General features: G+C 42.7%; 1 protein-coding gene and 1 long non-coding RNA gene across 4 annotated transcripts in view; one reads left to right on the top strand and one right to left on the bottom strand.

Moving 5' to 3' along the window:
- SUMO1 (small ubiquitin like modifier 1) overlaps nt 1-18,008 on the bottom strand; it is a 50,399-nt gene extending 32,391 nt beyond the window's left edge. Inside the window, exons 1-2 of one of the 3 annotated variants that reach the window (XM_004458874.2) lie at nt 17,863-18,008; nt 9,350-9,391 (exon numbers count right to left, since the gene is read on the bottom strand). In XM_004458874.2, coding sequence (XP_004458931.1) covers nt 9,350-9,391; nt 17,863-17,874 — 54 coding nt within the window. In that variant the 5' untranslated portion in view covers nt 17,875-18,008. Of the gene's footprint in view, nt 1-9,349; nt 9,392-9,865; nt 9,923-17,862 lie in introns of those variants that run through there. The other 2 variants (XM_004458876.3, XM_004458875.2) reach the window with 2 other exon arrangements.
- Nucleotides 715-4,099, top strand: LOC131279155 (uncharacterized). Its single transcript, XR_009186503.1, has 2 exons — nt 715-793; nt 3,781-4,099. It is a non-coding gene; the product is annotated as an uncharacterized lncRNA (long non-coding RNA).
- Nucleotides 18,009-18,365: the final 357 nt, after the last annotated feature.

Below are 18,365 nucleotides of genomic sequence, written 5' to 3'. Positions count from 1 at the left end.
TATCCACAAGGAAAATCCCAAAGTGAGGTCGCCCACTTGCTTGACTCTTGTGGACCTCTGTGTGAGTATGGAAATGCCCTGAAAATGCAAGTGGGTATAGAACACATGCAGGAACAGAAGATTATAAAATTCAGTTAAGATAGCAGGTATATGATTTCCTCCTCAGATTCTTCATACTAGTGTACAAAAACATTACTGATTTTTGCAGGTTGATCTTGTATCCTGCCACTTTGCTGAACTCCTTTATTAGTTCAAATAGCTTTGACGTACACATTTCAATATTTTCTAAATATAAGATAATGTCATCTGCAGATAGTGAGATTTTACTTCCTTCTTTTCCTATTTGAATGTCATGAATTTTTTTCCTAATTGCTCTAGCAAGAACTTACTAGCACAGTAACAATGGTGACAGTGGGTATCCTTGTCTTGTTCCCCATCTTAAAAAAGCTTTCAACCTTTCCCCATTGAATAGCATGTTGGCAGTGGGTTTCTGATATATGCTTTTTATCATTTTGAGGAGTTTTCCTTCTATTCCTGTCTTTTGAAGTGCTTTTATCAAGTAAGGGTGATGTATTTTGTCAAATGCCTTTTCTGCATTGAGATGAGAATGTGTTTTCTTATTAATGTGGTTCATCATGCTGATTTTTAAAATTTCTCCCCGCCCCCTCACTGTTTGTAATTGTGTGTGTTCCTCTTCCTTGTTTCTTTTAGGAGACAATGGAAATTGAACCTAGGACCTCTTATGCGGGAGAGCAGTGTTGCGGTGCCGTACAGTGGCTCCGCTCCCTAAGAGGTAAGGACGAACAGAGCAAGACAACACACAGTTAACAGCTCTGTAGACGCAGGCTGGTGGCGCAGGTCTGATTTATTGAGGAAGTGTAGTCGCTTTTATAGACCGTGAGGCGACATGCAAGCAGCTCACTGGCTATGCTAATTTAGCGAGGCTGATTGGTTCATGCACTCTAGTTGCTGTGGGGAAGGCAGATTTCCGAGCATGATTGGTTTGTTAAAGTCTTCTTTTTATTCTAGGGTCAATGTAGGTTGTTCGTGTTCCTAGGAATTTTCTCATTTCATGTACATTGTCTAGTTTTTTGGTCTACAGCTGTCCATAGTATGCTCTCATGAGTTCTTTTATTTCTGGGGTCAGCAGTTATGTTCCAATTTTCACTTCTGATTTTATTTGTATCTTCTCTTTTTATTTCCTTTGCCAGTTTAGCTAAGGGTTTCCCAGTTTTGTTAATACCCTTGAAGAACCAACTTTTGGTTTTGTTTGTTCTTTCATTTTTTGTTCTCCATTTCATTTATTCCTGCTCTGATTTTATTTCATTCCTTCTGCTTGCTTTGGAATTAGTTTGCTGTTCTTTTTAACCTTTGGATTTTATCTGTCATATCTTATTTTCACCTCCCTTTTTAACACTTTTATTTACTTTTACTGATATAATCTTCAATTCTAGACTCTCTTCCAAACCTCTCCGGGCTTTCCTTTTCAGGCTGCAGCACAAACTTTAGTATTTACTGCAAAGCCAGTCTCTTGGCTACGAATTCTGTTTCTGTTTACCTGTGAATATTATGAACTCACCCTCATTTGTGAAAAACAATCATGTCAGATACAAGACTCTAGGCTGGACGTTTTTCTCTTTCAGTATCTGTATTAGTCTGCCAAAGGGGTGCTGATGCAAAATACCAGAAATTGGTTAGTTTTTATAAAGGGTATTTATTTGGGGTAGAAGCTTAGAGTTACCAAGCCATAATGCATAAGTTACTTTCCTCACCAAAGTCTTTTGCCACATGTTAGAACAAGATAGTTGCCGATGTGTGTCATTCCTGGGTTCTTCTCTTCCCAGGGCTTTCTTCTCTCCAAGTTCAGGGTTCCTCTCTTCCCAGGACTTGCTTCTCTTTCCTCACAACTAAGCTCCTCTGTGTGCTTACCTCCTGGGGCTTCAGCTCAAAACTCCAACATCAAGACTCCAACACTTTTCTCTTGTCATGTTTTTGATCTGTGAGGCCACACCCACGAAGGGGTGAGGATCAATGTTCTATTGACGTGGTCCAGTCAAAGCCCTAATCATAATTAAATAAATTTTACTTGTCAGACAAGTTTACAAACATAATCCACCATCTATTTTTAAAATTCTTAACTATCTCAAACTGCTACAGTATCTTAACTGTATCATACTACTAACTTCTTGACTCCATGGTTTCTGAGAAATCAGCACTTAATCTTATTGGGCATCTCTTGTACATGATGAATTACTTTTCTCTTGCTGCTTTTATGAGTCTCTCTTTAACACTGGCATTTTACATTCTGATTAGTATCTGTCTCTGGGTGGGTCTATTTGGATTTATTCAGACAGACAATGTTTTGCTTCTTGGGCATGGGTACCTATGTCTTTCAATAGGGCTGGGAAATTTTCTACCATTATTTCCTCAAATATCCCTTTTCCCGTTTCTTTTCCTTCAGGGAGACCCATGATATGTATGTTTGTAGGATCTATTCCCATCATTTAGTTCCCTTGGGGTCCTGTTCAATTTTTTCTGTTCTTTTATCTTTTTAATATGTTCACTTTCAGAGCCCCTGTCTTCAAGCTCACCGATCCTTTCTTCCACCATTTCAAATCTGCTGTTATATGCATCTACTGTATATATAATCTATTGTACCTTTCATTCCCGTAAGATTTGCAATTTTTCAATGGGTTCTTTAAAATTCTTCTTTGTGTTCACCCAGTGTCTTAATACCTTTAATCTCTTCAGTCATCTCAATTGAATGTACTAAGGGGATTTGTTTGAACCTCTACCATCAGTTGTCTCAACTCCTTTATGTCATCTGGAGGCTAAACTTGTTCCTTTGACTGGGTCGTTATCTTCCTGTTTCTTGGTAAGGATTGTAATTTTTTGTTGGAGTGTCAGCATCTGATTTATTAGCTGTATTTATTCTGGGCGCAATTTCTCTCTTTAGTCTAGAACTTTCTATTGCCTGGAGTGGGGATGGAGCTACAGGTAAGGCATGCAAACTAAGCCATGCAGATCAAAACTGATCGCAGTTGTCCAGGTAGACTGAGGAAGCACTGGATCCCCTCCTCCCCTCCCAGGTGCAGGGATGTTGAGCCACAGATGTGTCCAACTATCTAGTTTGCACAAGCGAAAAGCTGCTGCAGTTGCCTGGAGAGGCTGAGGGAGCTCTGTGCCTACTGTCCTGTCAGGGTTGGGGATGAAGCCATAGGAGTGCCCAATAATCTAGTCAATGGGGGCCAAAAGTGCCTACAGTTGCCTGGAGAGGTTATGAAAACACTACACCCCTCCTATCCTCTCAGGAGGTGGGGATAGAGTCAGAAGTGTCCAATAATCCAGTCCGTGCAGATCAAAAGCTCCTGCAATTGCCCAGAAAGGCTGGAGAAACACTCCCCCCCTTCTATCGGTGATGGGGATGGAGCCAAAGGTGCCCAACAATCTAGTCTGTGCAGGCCAAAAGCCCCTACAGTGGCCCAGAGAGGCTGATGCATGTTCCCCCAGGTTTCTCCCTGCTACATGTGGGTCTGGAGCCTAGGCTAGGGCTGCAATCGACCTCAGTGGAAAAAAGCCAGTCTCTGCCATCACTGTGATTCTCAGTGAATCCCACATCCCCTCATTCCAGGGGTGGAGTTAAAATGGAGGCCACCAGCCTCTTTCTGACTTGAATAGATTCAAACTTCAGCTGTTCTTAGGACTGGACTTTAGTCAGTCAAATTTACTAATCAGTAGGTTAAGTCAGTGCCCGACCACCTCTTCTTACTCTGTTTTTAGGATATGGAGCTTCCAACTCCACCAGGGAATAGCTCCTGAATCGTCTTGCACAACCAGTAGGGAATGCACACTGGCCTGAGGCATGGGATGCTCTACTCATGAATCTTCACTGCAAATGGGTAGTCTCCTCCTTCCTTTCTTCCAGGGATGTTGGAGGATGCTTTTCTGATCTCCTGGGCTCCCCAAACAGGTTCCTCAGATAGTACTGGGTGATTATTAACTGCACTGTAGGATGCCCTGACTCTTGGAGCTCCTTACTCTGCCACCATCTTGCCTCTCCCCCTGTTAATTTTTTAAGATTTAGTAAAAGTATCATGGTTAAGAGAAGAAGTCCCTATTTTTCAGAGATACACACTGAATTATTTACCAATGAAATGATACAATGTGTGGAACTGGCTTCAAAATAATGTAAGAGACTGAAATGAAGGGGAGAGTAGAGGAATACAGATGAAACAAGCCAAGAGACAAGTGCCTGGAGGTTCATTATATACACATTTAAATTTCCCATAATGAAACAGCTTCATAAAAAATACATCATTTTCTTTCATTTTATTTCCTATCGAAGAAAGCTCAACAAGGATTAAACAAGATAATTCTAATACTTATATCTATTATTAAAAGATACAGGGAGCAAATGTGGCTCAAGCAGTTGAGCGCCCACCTCCTACGTGGAAGGTACCAAGTTCGGTTCCCAGTGCCTCCAGAAAAAACAAAAACAAACAACAAGCAAAACAAACAAAAAAACTGACTCAGGGAAACGGACTTTGGCCCAGTGGTTAGGGCGTCTGTCTACCATATGGGAGGTCCGCGGTTCAAACCCCGGGGCTCCTTGACCTGTGTGGAGCTGGCCATGCACAGTGCTGATGCGCGCAAGGAGTGCCGTGCCACGCAAGGGTGTCCCCCGCGTGGGGGAGCCCCACGCACAAGGAGTGCGCCCGTGAGGAAAGCTGCCCAGCGTGAAAAGAAAGTGCAGCCTGCCCAGGAATGGCGTCGCCCACACTTCCCGTGCCGCTGACGACAACAGAAGCGGACAAAGAAACAAGATGCAGCAAATAGACACCAAGAACAGATAACCAGGGGAGGGGGGGAAATTAAATAAATAAATAAATCTTTTTTTTTAAAAAAAAAACTGACTCAAGGAAGCCAATGTGACTCAGTGGTTGAGCACTGGCTTCCCACATACGAGGTCCCAGGTTCAATCCCCAGCCCCCTGTACCTTTAAAAAAAACAAAAAAAAAAAACAGAATTACTATAAAATCACTATTCTCATACTTTAATGATTTTACCACAATTCTAAAAACACAAAAATGCATGTATATTTTCATGTTCATACTGCATATGTTAAAATGTACTAATATAGTACTAGAGATCTGGAATAGATATGAGAGATTTATCTCCATCATGTCAAGGCTTAAGTCACATACCCTGTTAAGACACTGAGCCTTCTGAATGTTTACATTCAACCTTAGTATTGTGGTAAAACACCAGATATGCACAGATAACTTCTCAAGAATCAAAAATTATAATGACAGTTCTACTGGTTGTATAAAACCTAGACTACAGGGAAAGAGACGTGGCTCAACCAACTGGGTTCCCATCTACAATATAGGACGTCCAGGGTTCGATGCCCAGGACCTCCTGGTGAGAACAAGTTGGCTCATGTGGCAAGCTGGCCCACGCAGAGTGCCAGCCCATGCGGGAATGCCACCCCATGCAGGAGTGCCACCCTGCGTGGGAATGCCCCCCAGTGCAGGAAATTCACCCCACACAAGAGTGCTGGCTGACGTGGAGAGCTGGTGCAGCAAGATGACACAAGAGACACAGAGGAGAGAAAATAAGACGACATAGCAGAAACAGGGAGTTGAGGTGGCAAACTGTCTCTCTCCCACTTCAGAAGGTCCCAGAATCGGTTCCCAGAGCCGCCTAATTAGAATACAAGCAGACACAGAAGAACAAACAGCAAATGGACACAGAGAGCAGACAATGGGGGGGAGGGGAAGAGAAACAAATAAAAAAATAAATCTTAAAAAAAAACAACACCTAGACTACGACAAGCTTGCACAGAGCCTAAAATAAACTGGCCTGACTATATCCAAAAGTATTGGCAGACAACATTTAGGCTTTCCTTTGTAAGAAGGGGAAAAGAGGCCTTATGAAGGAACGCCTAAATTTGACCAGCTAGAAAAACATACTTCTCAGCTTCCCTTGTGGTTATGTCACATATTATACTGGTCAAAGAGATCATAAGGCAACATACTTTTTGCTGGTAAGCTTTTGGTGTACATCTTCCCTTTGTTCCTCCCCTTTATCCCATCTGGAAATCAGAACAAAGCAGCCATCCTGTGTCCATAAGACAAGAGTGAAAGTAAAAGACATTTATCAAAAATGGAGGAGAAAGCTAGGAGTCTAAAGGTATTGTACTGTTGCCTTACTATTCCTGAGCTCCTTACCACTATACATCTTGTTTCATAAGAATAAACATCATACTTGTTCATCCTACTAAATATCAGGTTTTCTATTATTCATTCCAAAAGCTATCATAACTGACAGAGAGGGGCTGTAAATAGATATCTTCTGGCTCACACTAAAATTACCTCAATATACATTAAAAGTAGAATGGATAGGGGAAGCAGACTTGGCCCAATGGATAGGGCATCCGCCTACCACACAGGAGGTCCGCAGTTCAAACCCCGGGCTTCCTTGACCCGTGTGGAGCTGGCCCATGCGCAGTGCTGATGTGCGCAAGGAGTGTGCCCCGTAAGGAGAGCGCCCAGTACAAAAGAAAGTGCAGCCTGCCCAAGAATGGTGCCGCACACACAGGAAGCTGACACAAGATGATGTAACAAAAAGAAACACAGATTCCCGGTGCCACTGATAAGGACAGAAGTGGTCACAGAAGAACACACAGCAAATAGACACAGAGAGCAGACAACTGGGGTGGGGGGGGAGAGAAATAAATAAACAAATCTTAAAAAAAAAAAATAGTAGAATAGATATGGCAGCAGGTATAGCTCAGTGGTTGAGTACCTGCTTCGCATGTATGAGGTCCCAGGTTCAATCCCCAGTACCTCCTTATAAAAAAAAGAATGGATGGGAAGTGGCTGTGGTTCAATCACTTGGGCTCCCATCCACCATATCAGAGGCCCTGAGTTTGCGTCCCAGAGCCTCCTTGTGAAGGCAGGCTCGTCCACTTACTGCGGAGAGCTGCCCAGCCCACTTCCTGCGGAGAGCTGCCCAGCCCACAGGTGCCACAGAGAGCCGACTCAGCAAGGTGACACAACAAAAAAAAAGGACGACAAGCAAAAACACAGAAGGCACAGCAAACAGACACAGAGAGCAGAGAGCAAGGAAGCCGCAAAAGGGGAGGGGAAATTAAATAAATACCCAGAATAACGCCCAGTGAATGGACACAGAGAGCAGAGAGCATACAAAAAGCCACGGGAGGGGATTAAAAAAAAATGAGTAAGTTGTGTTACAATCACACAATAGATTCCAAGTCAGGAATCATATTTAAGAACATACAATACAATACGGATGAATCTCCAAAACAAAGCTGTATTAGTAAGCCAAAGGGGTGCTGATGCAAAGTACCAGGAATATGTTGGCTTTTATAAAGGGTTATTTATTTGGGGTAGAAGCTCACAGTTACAAGGTCCTAGAGTCCAACCTAGGTACCATAAGAAGTACTTCCTCAGTCAAAGTCTGTTGCCATGTGTTGAAGCAAGACGGCAGGCGATGTCTGCAAAGGTTCAGACTTCCTCTTTCCTCTTAAGGTTCCGTGGTCCCAGTTTCTTCTGATCTCAGCTGTAGGCTAGCATAGAGTTCCTTTCTCTTCTGGGATGCGTTTCTTTCTAGGCTCAGCTGCTTTGTTCTCTTCACAAGGTCAGCTATAAACTATCAGGTTTTTCTCTCTTTCAGGACAGCAGGATCCTCTGTGTATCTTCTCTGTGTATGTACTTTTCCTGTCTACATCTGTGTGAGAGAGGGCAAGAGACTCAACCCTGCACACCCTAATGACACAGCAAAATGAAAGCCCTAATCTTGATTTTTTTTTTTTAAGATTTTTTATTTATTTCTCTCTCCTTTTCCCCCCCTCCCCCTGCAGTTCTGTGTGTCCATTCACTATTGTTCTTCTGTGTCCGTTTGTATTGTTTGTCAGAGGTACCGGGAATCTGTTTTTTTTTTTTTTAAAGATTTATTTATTTATTTACCCCCCACACACCCCACACACCCCCCCCCGTTGTCTGTTCTCTGTTTGCTGCGTCTTGTTTCTTGGTCCGCTTCTGTTGTCGTCAGCAGCACGGGAAGTGTGGGCGGAGCCATTCCTGAGCAGGCTGCACTTTCTTTCGCGCTGGGCGGCTCTCCTTACGGGTGCACTCCTTGCGCGTGGGGCTCCCCTACGTGGGGCCCCACGGGGCGCAGCACTCCTTGTGCGCATTAGCACTGCGCATGGGCCAGCTCCACACGGTCAAGGAGGCCCGGGGTTTGAACCGCGGACCTCCCATGTGGTAGACAGACACCCTAACCACTGGGCCAAGTCTGTTTCCCCTGTGTCTCTTTTTGTTGCATCATCTTGCTTTGTCAGTTCTCCACATGTGCAGCGCCACTCTTGGGCAGGCTGCACCTTTTTCGCATAGGTGGCTCTCCTTACGGGGCACACTCCTTGCGCATGTGGGACTCACCTACACAAGGGACACCCCTGCATGGCACGGCACGTGGGCCAGCTTCACCACACAGGTCAGAATGTCCTGGATTTGAACCCTGGACCTCCCATGTGGTAGGTGGATGCCCAATCATCAGTTGAGCCAAATCCGCTTCCCCCTAATCTTGATTTTAAAAAGTAAAAGTGAAGCTTCTGAACTTAATACACTCAAAAAGAGGTAGCATGCCCAGGTGAATAGACCAGTTTACAAACATAATATATATCTCTTTTTGGAATTCATAAATAATACCAAACTGCCACAAATGCTGAGCAAAGGGAGTCAGACACTGGAGTACACAGTGTATAATTCCATTTATATAATGTTATAGTGTATAAAAACAGTCAAAATTAACTTAGAATGTGCACTTTTTTATAGGAATATTAATCTTCGGGTAAGAACTCTAAAAAAAAAAAAAAAAAACACAAAACTGGCCCTAGTCATTGAGAGCAGCAAGTACAGTGAACATAACTCCACCCTTCCTTCCTTCAGGTTGTTTCCGTCAGAAACACATCAGTTCAGTAAAGGCAATCAAATACAAAAAGAATGGCCAAATATAAAAGTATCACAAATACAACACATCTTTAAATAGGCACAAATCATGTTATGTGAATATCCCAAGGTGCTCAATAATAGAATCCATGTGAACTTTATCCACATGACTCTGCTTTAAAAATGGAATATCAGAGAACTACCTACCAAAAACAAATTACAATTTCAGGAAATTCCAAAACAGAACGTTAACGATGTCTTAAGAGAAAATTATCCATAACAATCCCATTGTCCCAGAAGAAGCAAATGATAAGATCTTGGACATAAGTAAAAAGAAATAAAAAAGCTATCGTCCCAAGTCTGTCATTAATAGATACCTGATGTTTCATGCTTTTGAGGCAATCTTCCAATTCTAGGGCCTAAAATGATGCCAAGAAAGAACACAGTAATATTCAGTAAATATTTGTAGAATTATTCATTCAAAAAACTTTTACTAAGTATGCTGGTAATCAGGCTGGGCACTACAGAAGAAAAGGATAAAGTCTGATTTCTGTCAAAAGCAAACAGTCAAATGGAGAAAGATATTTATATATAAATAACTGCAGCACTATATATTAACAGATATAATAGTGATATCCTAAATGCTATGAGTGCTAAAGATGCCATGACATGTTTGGCAACAGCTTTAGTTTTGAGATTTGAACTACTCAACTAACCTTCATTAAGTGTTCTAACCATGATAATTATATAGTTTTCAAAATACAATTAAATATTCCAAAAAGGATGTGGTCACTAGCTGTAAAGCACTTTGTAAAATTGACATTTACAAAATAATAAAGTCAATTCAAACCGAGAAAAAAAATACTATTAAATATTGCTTAGGTGGCACTTACAATCTTTGTGTATGCAACATCCACTAGCAGCAAGCACTTCATGTCTATCAGAGAGAAGAGAGAATACATCCAGAGAGAAGATAGACTATATCATTTTTCTTCTAGGGCATGGAATGGTTAATATAGATATTGCTACTTACTCAGAAACTATTTGAGCAATTCTATACTATTTTATGATATGAAGAGTATATATAATTATGAATTTAATACACAACTAGTTCACCTTATTCTCCTGTTCCCTCAAGATAACAGTTACCAAGATCAGTAAACATTAACAACAGAGAGCTATAAAAGAACACTGCAGGGAATAATGCTATCCTAACCCAAGAAGAACAATTAATAATGCTGTAGATTAAAGATAACTACAAATTCTTTGGTACTCCTCCTATTGACAAATGGAGTATGAATCCCTTTCCCTCGAATCTGGACTGGCCTTAGTGATTTGCTTGGCCAAAAGAATGCAGAAGTGACTTACAAAAGTAAGTAATAAGAAGACTTGCATAAATATAAGAACTAAAACTATACAACTTTTAGAAATAAACAAAGGAATGAATCTTAATGACCTTGGGTTAAGCGACATTTTATTAAATATGACACCAAAAGCACAAGCAAAAACAACAAAAAAATAAGACTATATCAAAATTTATATTGTGCTGCAAATGAAACAACCAAGAAAGTGAAAGGACAACCTGTAAAAATAAGTGCAAATTATATATCTGATTAGGGACTAACATCCGGAATATATAAAGAACACTTACACTCAATAATAGACAAACCACCCAATTTTAAAAATGGGCCAAAGAGATAAACAGACATTTCTCCACAGAAGATATATAAATGGGCAGTAAGCACAGGTAAAGATACTCAGCACTGCTAATTATTAGGAAAATGCAAATAAAAAGCACAGGATACCACTTCACACCCACTAGCATGGCTATAACAAAAAAAGACAGATAATAACAAGTGTTAGTGAAGATGTAGAGAAACCGGAACCTTCATACACTGCTGGTGGAAAATATTTTGACAGTTCCCCAAGAAATTAAACAGAGTTATCATATGACCCAGCAATGCCACACATTGGTATACATCCAAAAGAAATGAAAACATATGTCCACACAAAAACCTATACGCAAACATTCAAAGCAGCATTATTCATAATAACCAAGCAGTGGAAACAAATGTCCATCAGCTGATGAATGCAAAAATAAAATTTGATATGTCCAGAAATTGGAATATTATTCAGCAATAAAAAGGGATGAAATACCTAGTCACTTTACAGATGAACCCTGAAACCAATAGGCTAAGTAAAGTCATTCACAAGATATGATTCCATTTATATGAAATGTTCAGGAATGTTCTATCTAGAGATGGAAAGTACATTAGTGGTCGCTTACGACTAAGAGTAGGTTTGGGGAGTGATAGCTAATGGATACAGGGTTTCTTTTAGGGAAGACAAAATGTTCTAAAATTAGATTTCATTATGGTTGTACAACCCTGTAAATACACTAAAAAGCAATGAATTGTATACTTTTTAAAAAAAGATTTACTTATTTATTTATTTCTCTCCCCTCCCCCCACCCCGGTTGTCTGTTCTCTGTGTCTATTTGCTGTGTGTTCTTCTTGGTCCGCTTCTGTTGTTGTCAGCGACACGGAAATCTGTGTTTCTTTTTGTTGAGTCATCTTGTTGTGTCAGCTCTCCGTGTGTGCAGCACCGTTCCTGGGCAGGCTGCACTTTCTTTCGCACTGGGCAGCTCTCCTTACTGGGCGCACTCCTTGCGCGTGGGGCTCCCCCACGCAGCAACACCCCCACGTGGCACGGCACTCCTTGCACCCATCAGCACTGAGCAAGGGGCAGTTGCACACTGGCCAAGGAGGCCCAAGGTTTGAACCGCAGACCTCCCATGTGGTAGACGGACGCCCTAACCACTGGGCCAAGTCCGCCGCCCGAATTGTATACTTTAAATTGGTGACTTACATGGCATGTGAATTATATCTCAATAAAGTCAAGGGAAAAAAAAAAAGACTTGCAGTTTCACCCAGGGCTTTCTGTGAGCCCTGAGCTGCCCTAAGTGTGAATAACTTGGGATCTCCATGCTGAAGAGAATGCATGGTGAGACCAATTTAGAGAGAACCTGGGACTATATGAAGAACCCATCCCTGCCTTAATCCCCAGTGATGTGAATCATCCTAGCTGAGGCCCCATTCACCAATGAGCGCAGAGATGAGTACTATTCACAGAGCCCTGCCCAAACTGCAGACTTACATGGAAATCAGAAGACTGCTGTAGTTTTAAGCCACTAAATTTGGGGGGTAGCAGCAAAAGAACACCAGAACAATTACATGCCTCCAAATCCTTGACTAAAGATAAGAAGAAAGCCAAAGAGAGCCCACCCTCTCAGAGGTAGATGGTGGGAACCCTTGCTATTACAGTTTGAGTTAGCACATGAAGCAAATCAGTTATCCAATTCTTACAATTAGTAGATCTTAACTAAAGATGAAGTCCAAGATACCTCTGATGATTTTAGAACAGAAAAGAAACACTACAAACTTGTATATGAAGGAGGGAGAGAAAATATCTGTACAAATTACCCTTCCCCTTTTGGAATTAAGCTTCTGGTTCTTTATAAGTGCTTTGCTTTTCTGCAAGGTGAGATCAGGCTAAAGGAGGCCACCTAATCAGACTTCTGTCTGGCTCTAAGGCAGGAGTTCTTAAGCTTTTTTGTTCCACAGACCCCTCTACCAGTCAGGTGAAAACCACGGACCCTTCTCAGAGTGTAGTGGCAGATAGTTTTATGACACTCAACATCAGCATGTCTTTAAATTAAATTTTAGGATTATTCAAAATTAAATTTTATAACTTTCCCATGTTAATATCTCATAACCTATCACAGTTCAACATCTGTTCAAACAGTCATTTTTGGCAAACATTTGGAAATTTGAGTTTTCCCACAGTATCAGAAAACCATCTCTGCCATCTTTTTTTTTTTTTTGGTAAGATTTTTTATTTATTTCTCTCCTCTCCCTCCCTCCCCCCCACTGTCTGCTCTCTTGTGTCCATTCGTTGTGTGTTCTTCTGTGTCTGCTTGCATTCTCGGTGACACTGGGAATCTGTGTCTCTTTTTTGTTGCGTCACCTTGCTGCATCAGCTCTCCTTGTGTGTGGCACCCTCCTGTGCAGGCTGCGCTTTTCACACAGGGCAGCTCTCACTGTTGGGAGCACTCTTTGCGCATGGGACATCCCTATGCAGGGGCCATCCCTGCGTGGCATGGCACTCCTTGCATGCGGCAACACTGTGAGTGGGCCAGCTCACCATATGGGCCAGAAGGCGCTGGGTTTGAACCCTGAACCTCCTAAATGGTAGGCGGATGCTCTATCAATTGAGCCACATCCACTTCCCTCTGCCTTCTTTTGACCAACCTTTTTGTAGGCAGTTATCCACTGCATTCAGAACACACTACATCAAAATAAAAATCATACTAAGGTCACATTACCCGGGCCTCCTTGACCCGTGTGGAGCTGGCCCATGCACAGTGCTGATGCGCGCAAGGTGTGCCCTGCCACGCAGGGGTGTCCCCCGCGTAGGGAGCCCCACGTGCAAGGAGTGCACCCGTAAGGAGAGCCGCCCAGCGCGAAAGAAAGTGCAGCCTGCCCAGGAATGGCGCCGCCCACACTTCCCGTGCCGCTGATGACAACAGAAGCGGACAAAGAAACAAGACGCAGCAAAAAGACAGAGAACAGACAACCGGGGGAGGGGGGGCAATTAAATAAATAAATAAATCTTTTTAAAAAATAAATAAAGGAAAGTTAAATTTTATTTTCTAAAGACATGTCAATGTACAGACTGTAGTTTATCTTGAATAAGAACAACAAACTGTAGGATAGTATTTGTCAAGGTAATATGCATATCATGTTGGACATCTAATCGAGTTGATTTTTTTCAATTCAAGCTCACGGACCCCTGAAATCTTTCCACAGACCCTTTTGTGGACTCCTGGTTAAGAACTCCTGCTCTAGGGAAGCAGATTAGACTCAAATTACTGAGTTCCTGCCTACCACATGGGAGGTCCCAGGTTCAGTGCCCACTGTCTCCTAAAGAAGACAAGCAAGACAGTGAGCTTACATGACAGGATGGTACAGCAAGCTGATACAAGAAGATAACACAATGGGAAGTGGACTTGGCCCAGTTGTTAGGGCGTTCATCTACCACATGGGAAGTTCGCAGTTCAAACCCCGGGCCTCTTTGACCCGTGTGGAGCTGGCCCATGCGCAGTGCTGATGCGTGCAAGGAGTGCCATGTCACACAGGGGTGTCCCCCACACAAGGAGTGCGCCCCGTAAGGAGAGGCGCCCAGCGCAAAAGTGCAAGCTGACCAGGAATGGTGCCACATACGCGGAGAGCTGACACAACAAGATGACGCAACAAAAAGAAACACAGATATCCGTGCCGCTGACAACAACAGAAGCAGACAAAGAAGAACACGCAGCAAATAGACACAGAGAACAGACAACTGCGGCGTGTGGGAGAAGGGGAGAGAAATGAATAAATAAATCTTTAAAAAATACATATTTTTTTTAAAAAAAGAAGATAACACAAGAGACATGAAGAAACACAATGAGAGACAAAACAAAGCAGGGAGCAGAGATGGCTCAGGCAATTAGGCACCTCCCAGATGAGAGGCCCCATGTTCGGTTCCCGTGCCTCCAGAGAAGACCAGCACACAACAAGCAGACAAAGCAAATGCAAACAATGAGGGAGTAGGCAGAAATAAATCTTCTAAAGGATAGTACTTAATCTTTTTGAGGGATCATGTTCTTCTGATGAAAGCTATGGACTTTCTCCCTAAAAAACACACATGCACAAAGTTACAAAATACTCCATACAATTTCAATGGATACTAAACCCTTAAGTCTCCTATGGTCTATAGACCTCAGGTTTAGAAACTGTTTTAGAGGATTATTTATTAACAGCCCATAAATCCACCATAGTGTTGTACTTGAAATTACAAAAAGTGTTTCATTCAAATTCCAAAAATAATTATTTTTCATTGGCCAATGGAAAACCCACCAAAGTCTTGGTTGGATTTAATGTCCACCTGTTTTAATCTGAAATTATTAGTCAATTTCAGTATCTTAGCACTAAACAATTACCTGACAGGAGCCTCAGAAAATACATCTTTTTTTTAAGATTTTATTTATTAATTCCCCCCGCTGTTCGTGGTGTCTGCTCTATGTCCTCTCTGTGTCTGCTCACTGGGAACTGAACCTGGTACCTCCCACGTAGAAGAGAGATGTTCCATCGCTTAAGCCACCTCAGCTCCAGCTTTGTTGTGTCTCTCATTGTCTTTACTCTTTGTGTCTCCTTGTTGCATCAGCTCACTGCACCTGCCCGTCACACAGCTCACTGTCTTGCTCATCTTCTTTAGGAGGCACCAGGAACTAACCCAGGACCTCCAATGTGGTAGGTGGGAGCTTGATGTTTGAGCCACATGTGCTTCCCACATCTTTCTCAAAGAACTTGGTTTAAATTATGGTTGTCTTCTGGGGACAGTGGTTCAGTTTCACACAGTAATAACAATAACTGAGACTCTTGCTCTCTCCCACTTATAATTTTTTTTTTTTGAGGAACCATGGCCAGGGATCAAACCCAGGACCTCATCCTCATATATGGGAAGCAGATGCTCAACCACTTGAACTACATCTGTTTACCATATAAGCTTCTTAAAGGTAAGGACTCAGCTTTATATCTCTATAAATCCTTAGCACCCAAAATTTCACTCCTGCTGGGTGTTGATTATTAATAATATTGACCACTTTGTCCAGCACAACAGCTCCTAAAATTTTTTATCTTAAAACTCTTAACAGTGTTAAAAATTACTTAGAATTCCACAATTCTTTTGAAATGTTGGTTATATCCACTAAGATTTACAGTCTTAGAAATTGAAACTGAAAAGTTTTTAAAAGCATTTATTCATTTAAAAATAAAAATAAACCCAGTACATGTTTACAAATAACATATTAAAAAACATTTTCAAAACAAAGTTAATGAGAAACGTGGCATTTTTACATTTTGCAAATCTCTTCAATGTCTGGCTTAATAGAAAGCAGCTGGATTCTCACATCCGTGTCTACATTTCAACCTTCTGTGATTATCACTGGTCATATAGTCTCTAGAAAACTCCACTGGACACTCACGAACGAATGAAAGTGAAAAGACAAATAATGTCCTAGCATTATCATGAAAATAGTTTTGGCCCCAATGACCCCCTGAAAAGAGTCTCAAGAACCTCAGGCTTACTGCCACCAGTTTGTATCCTAGGTCCTTTATTTCTCCATCACGTCTGTCTTAAATAAACTGGCTTCAAACTGGAGCAAAAATTTCTAAAATTTATAATTATTTCTGCATATTACTCTTTCATCAGACTATTATAGAAAATTTTGACATGATTCCTAGCCACTTCTAACATCAACATAAAAGGCTGATGAAACTAAGCATTTACACCTGTTCTTTCCTCCCTGGTAACAAAGTAAACAACTATCTAGGGAAATGCTTAAAATGCCATTCCCATACCAACTTGGGAATTAATCTCGATTAGTAGGGAGAGCCATCCAAAACTAATCTAAATTAGTTTACTTTAAAAAGTGTATGTACAACTCTTGTACAGTAGTACAAAGCTGCAAAAGCCTCCCTTGCTCTCAGCAAATGGTACAAAACTGGGGTAAAAGCCAAGGGAACAAGTGTCAAATTTTAAGTTCAAGTACATCATGGAATTGAATGCAAATTTTCTGAATAACTATCACTAATCAGGTAAAACATAGAAAAATTCTTTTAAAAGTCAAAGTCATCTGAACAAAACAAAGACCAGACAAAAACCTTAAATTAAAAATTAGCCACAAAAAATGTTAACATTAGGAGAGGCTGGGCGAAGAGTGTAAGTGACCTATGCACTTCTTTGGACCTTCCTATGAACCTACAATTATTTCGAAATAAAGAGTTAAAAAAAAAAAACTAGTCACAAATGTAGTTAATTAGAAGAGGTAGGAGAAAATGACCAAAGAAAATTGGAAAATCGATCACTAAAAGAGTACAAATCCCAAGTAAATTCGTAATACTAACACTAAGAGGAAGCACATCGCCCTAAGACGGTTTTCTGCAAATGTTCTGCAACTGCTCTACATACACAAAGTTTTCTTATCCGTTTCCTCAGAGGTATCAGTCATCTTCAGGTTACATCCAGATGGTTTTTTGAGTTGTTCTGGCAGTTTTGTTCTACTTTGTTTCATGGTTATTCTGAGTGCTCTGTTACAACTGGAGAGTTGCTGAACCAATCCCGAGTAAGAAAAAGGAAAAGTACAAGAAAAGAGGCCACAGCTCTGCACCCCCACACGGAAAAAGATCCAAAGCAGAGTAGCGGTGGCTCGGCCCTAGCTGCAATCATCCGAAGAGGGCAGTGCTTTCTTGGTTCCCAGCAGCACCAAACAATGTCTCCTCCCCTCCCCCGCCCCCTTACTCCGAAACGATCCAAAGCCATGGAATCAAAAGTGTAGTCCACCCACTTTTCAGAGCCACTGAGCCTCCCAGTCACGGACTCTCCCCGTTACATAACTGGGGCCTAGGGCCCTGCTTCGGCAGTTTGTCCTCCGGAGAGGGAGACGGACGGCCCCCAGGGACTCTCTCAGAGAGGTGAAAGCTGGACTCTGCACCTGGCAGACCCCGGAGGAAGAGGAGGGTCGACGTAAAGGAGGCAGCGACGAGAGCCATCAGGAGTGCATGGGCGAGCCCGGAGAGGGGCGGGGCGGTTCCTGGAGGGCCGCGGCTTCCCGAGGCAGCTCTGACCCTACTCGGCTCTTCACCCTCGCCGGACCAGTCCCCGACGGCCGCCCCCTCCCCCATTCCGCGCTCCCATCCCCCGCGCCTCCATCCCCGGCCGCAACCTAGCGGCAGGAGAACCTGTCGGGGGCGGCCCCAGCCACCGCCGTCAAACGGCTCCTAGCCCATACCTGATCAGACATGGTGACGGTGGCCTCACCCCCGGGTCTCCGCACAGCAGCGACCACGGGCAAGCAGAACCTCGCTCTGGGGCTTACAAACCCGTCTCTCTTCCCCACAGCACAACACGGCGGCTAGAGCGACTTCCGCTACGCCTAGCGTCACTTCCGCTACGTGCGGGGAGGCGGGCTGAAGAAGAGCGGAAAGGCGAGGCGGGAAAACGGGTCTGGGAACTGGACGGGGGCGGGGGACCGGAGAGGGGCCTGGAGCTGTTTTACTGGTTGTAGAGCTTGTGGATTAACTACAGTATCGCCAGTTCCTTGGGGACAAAGCCCTGCTTCTCAATCCTGAGGCCGTCCTCCAGGGGAAAAGTTTACGACCCCTAGTCTCAGTGTTTGGGAAGATACTCACAGCCCGGACTTCTCCCTCTCCGACACCTAGCTAGTTTCTCACGGCTGAGCCAAGAACTGATACTTCTTTTGTCCCCTTCCGGGCCTTACTCGTCACAAAAGCT

Source organism: Dasypus novemcinctus, chromosome 7 (assembly GCF_030445035.2).
Source record: "Dasypus novemcinctus isolate mDasNov1 chromosome 7, mDasNov1.1.hap2, whole genome shotgun sequence".
NCBI lineage: Eukaryota > Metazoa > Chordata > Mammalia > Cingulata > Dasypodidae > Dasypus > Dasypus novemcinctus.
This window is presented reverse-complemented; position numbering and strand designations above follow the sequence as displayed.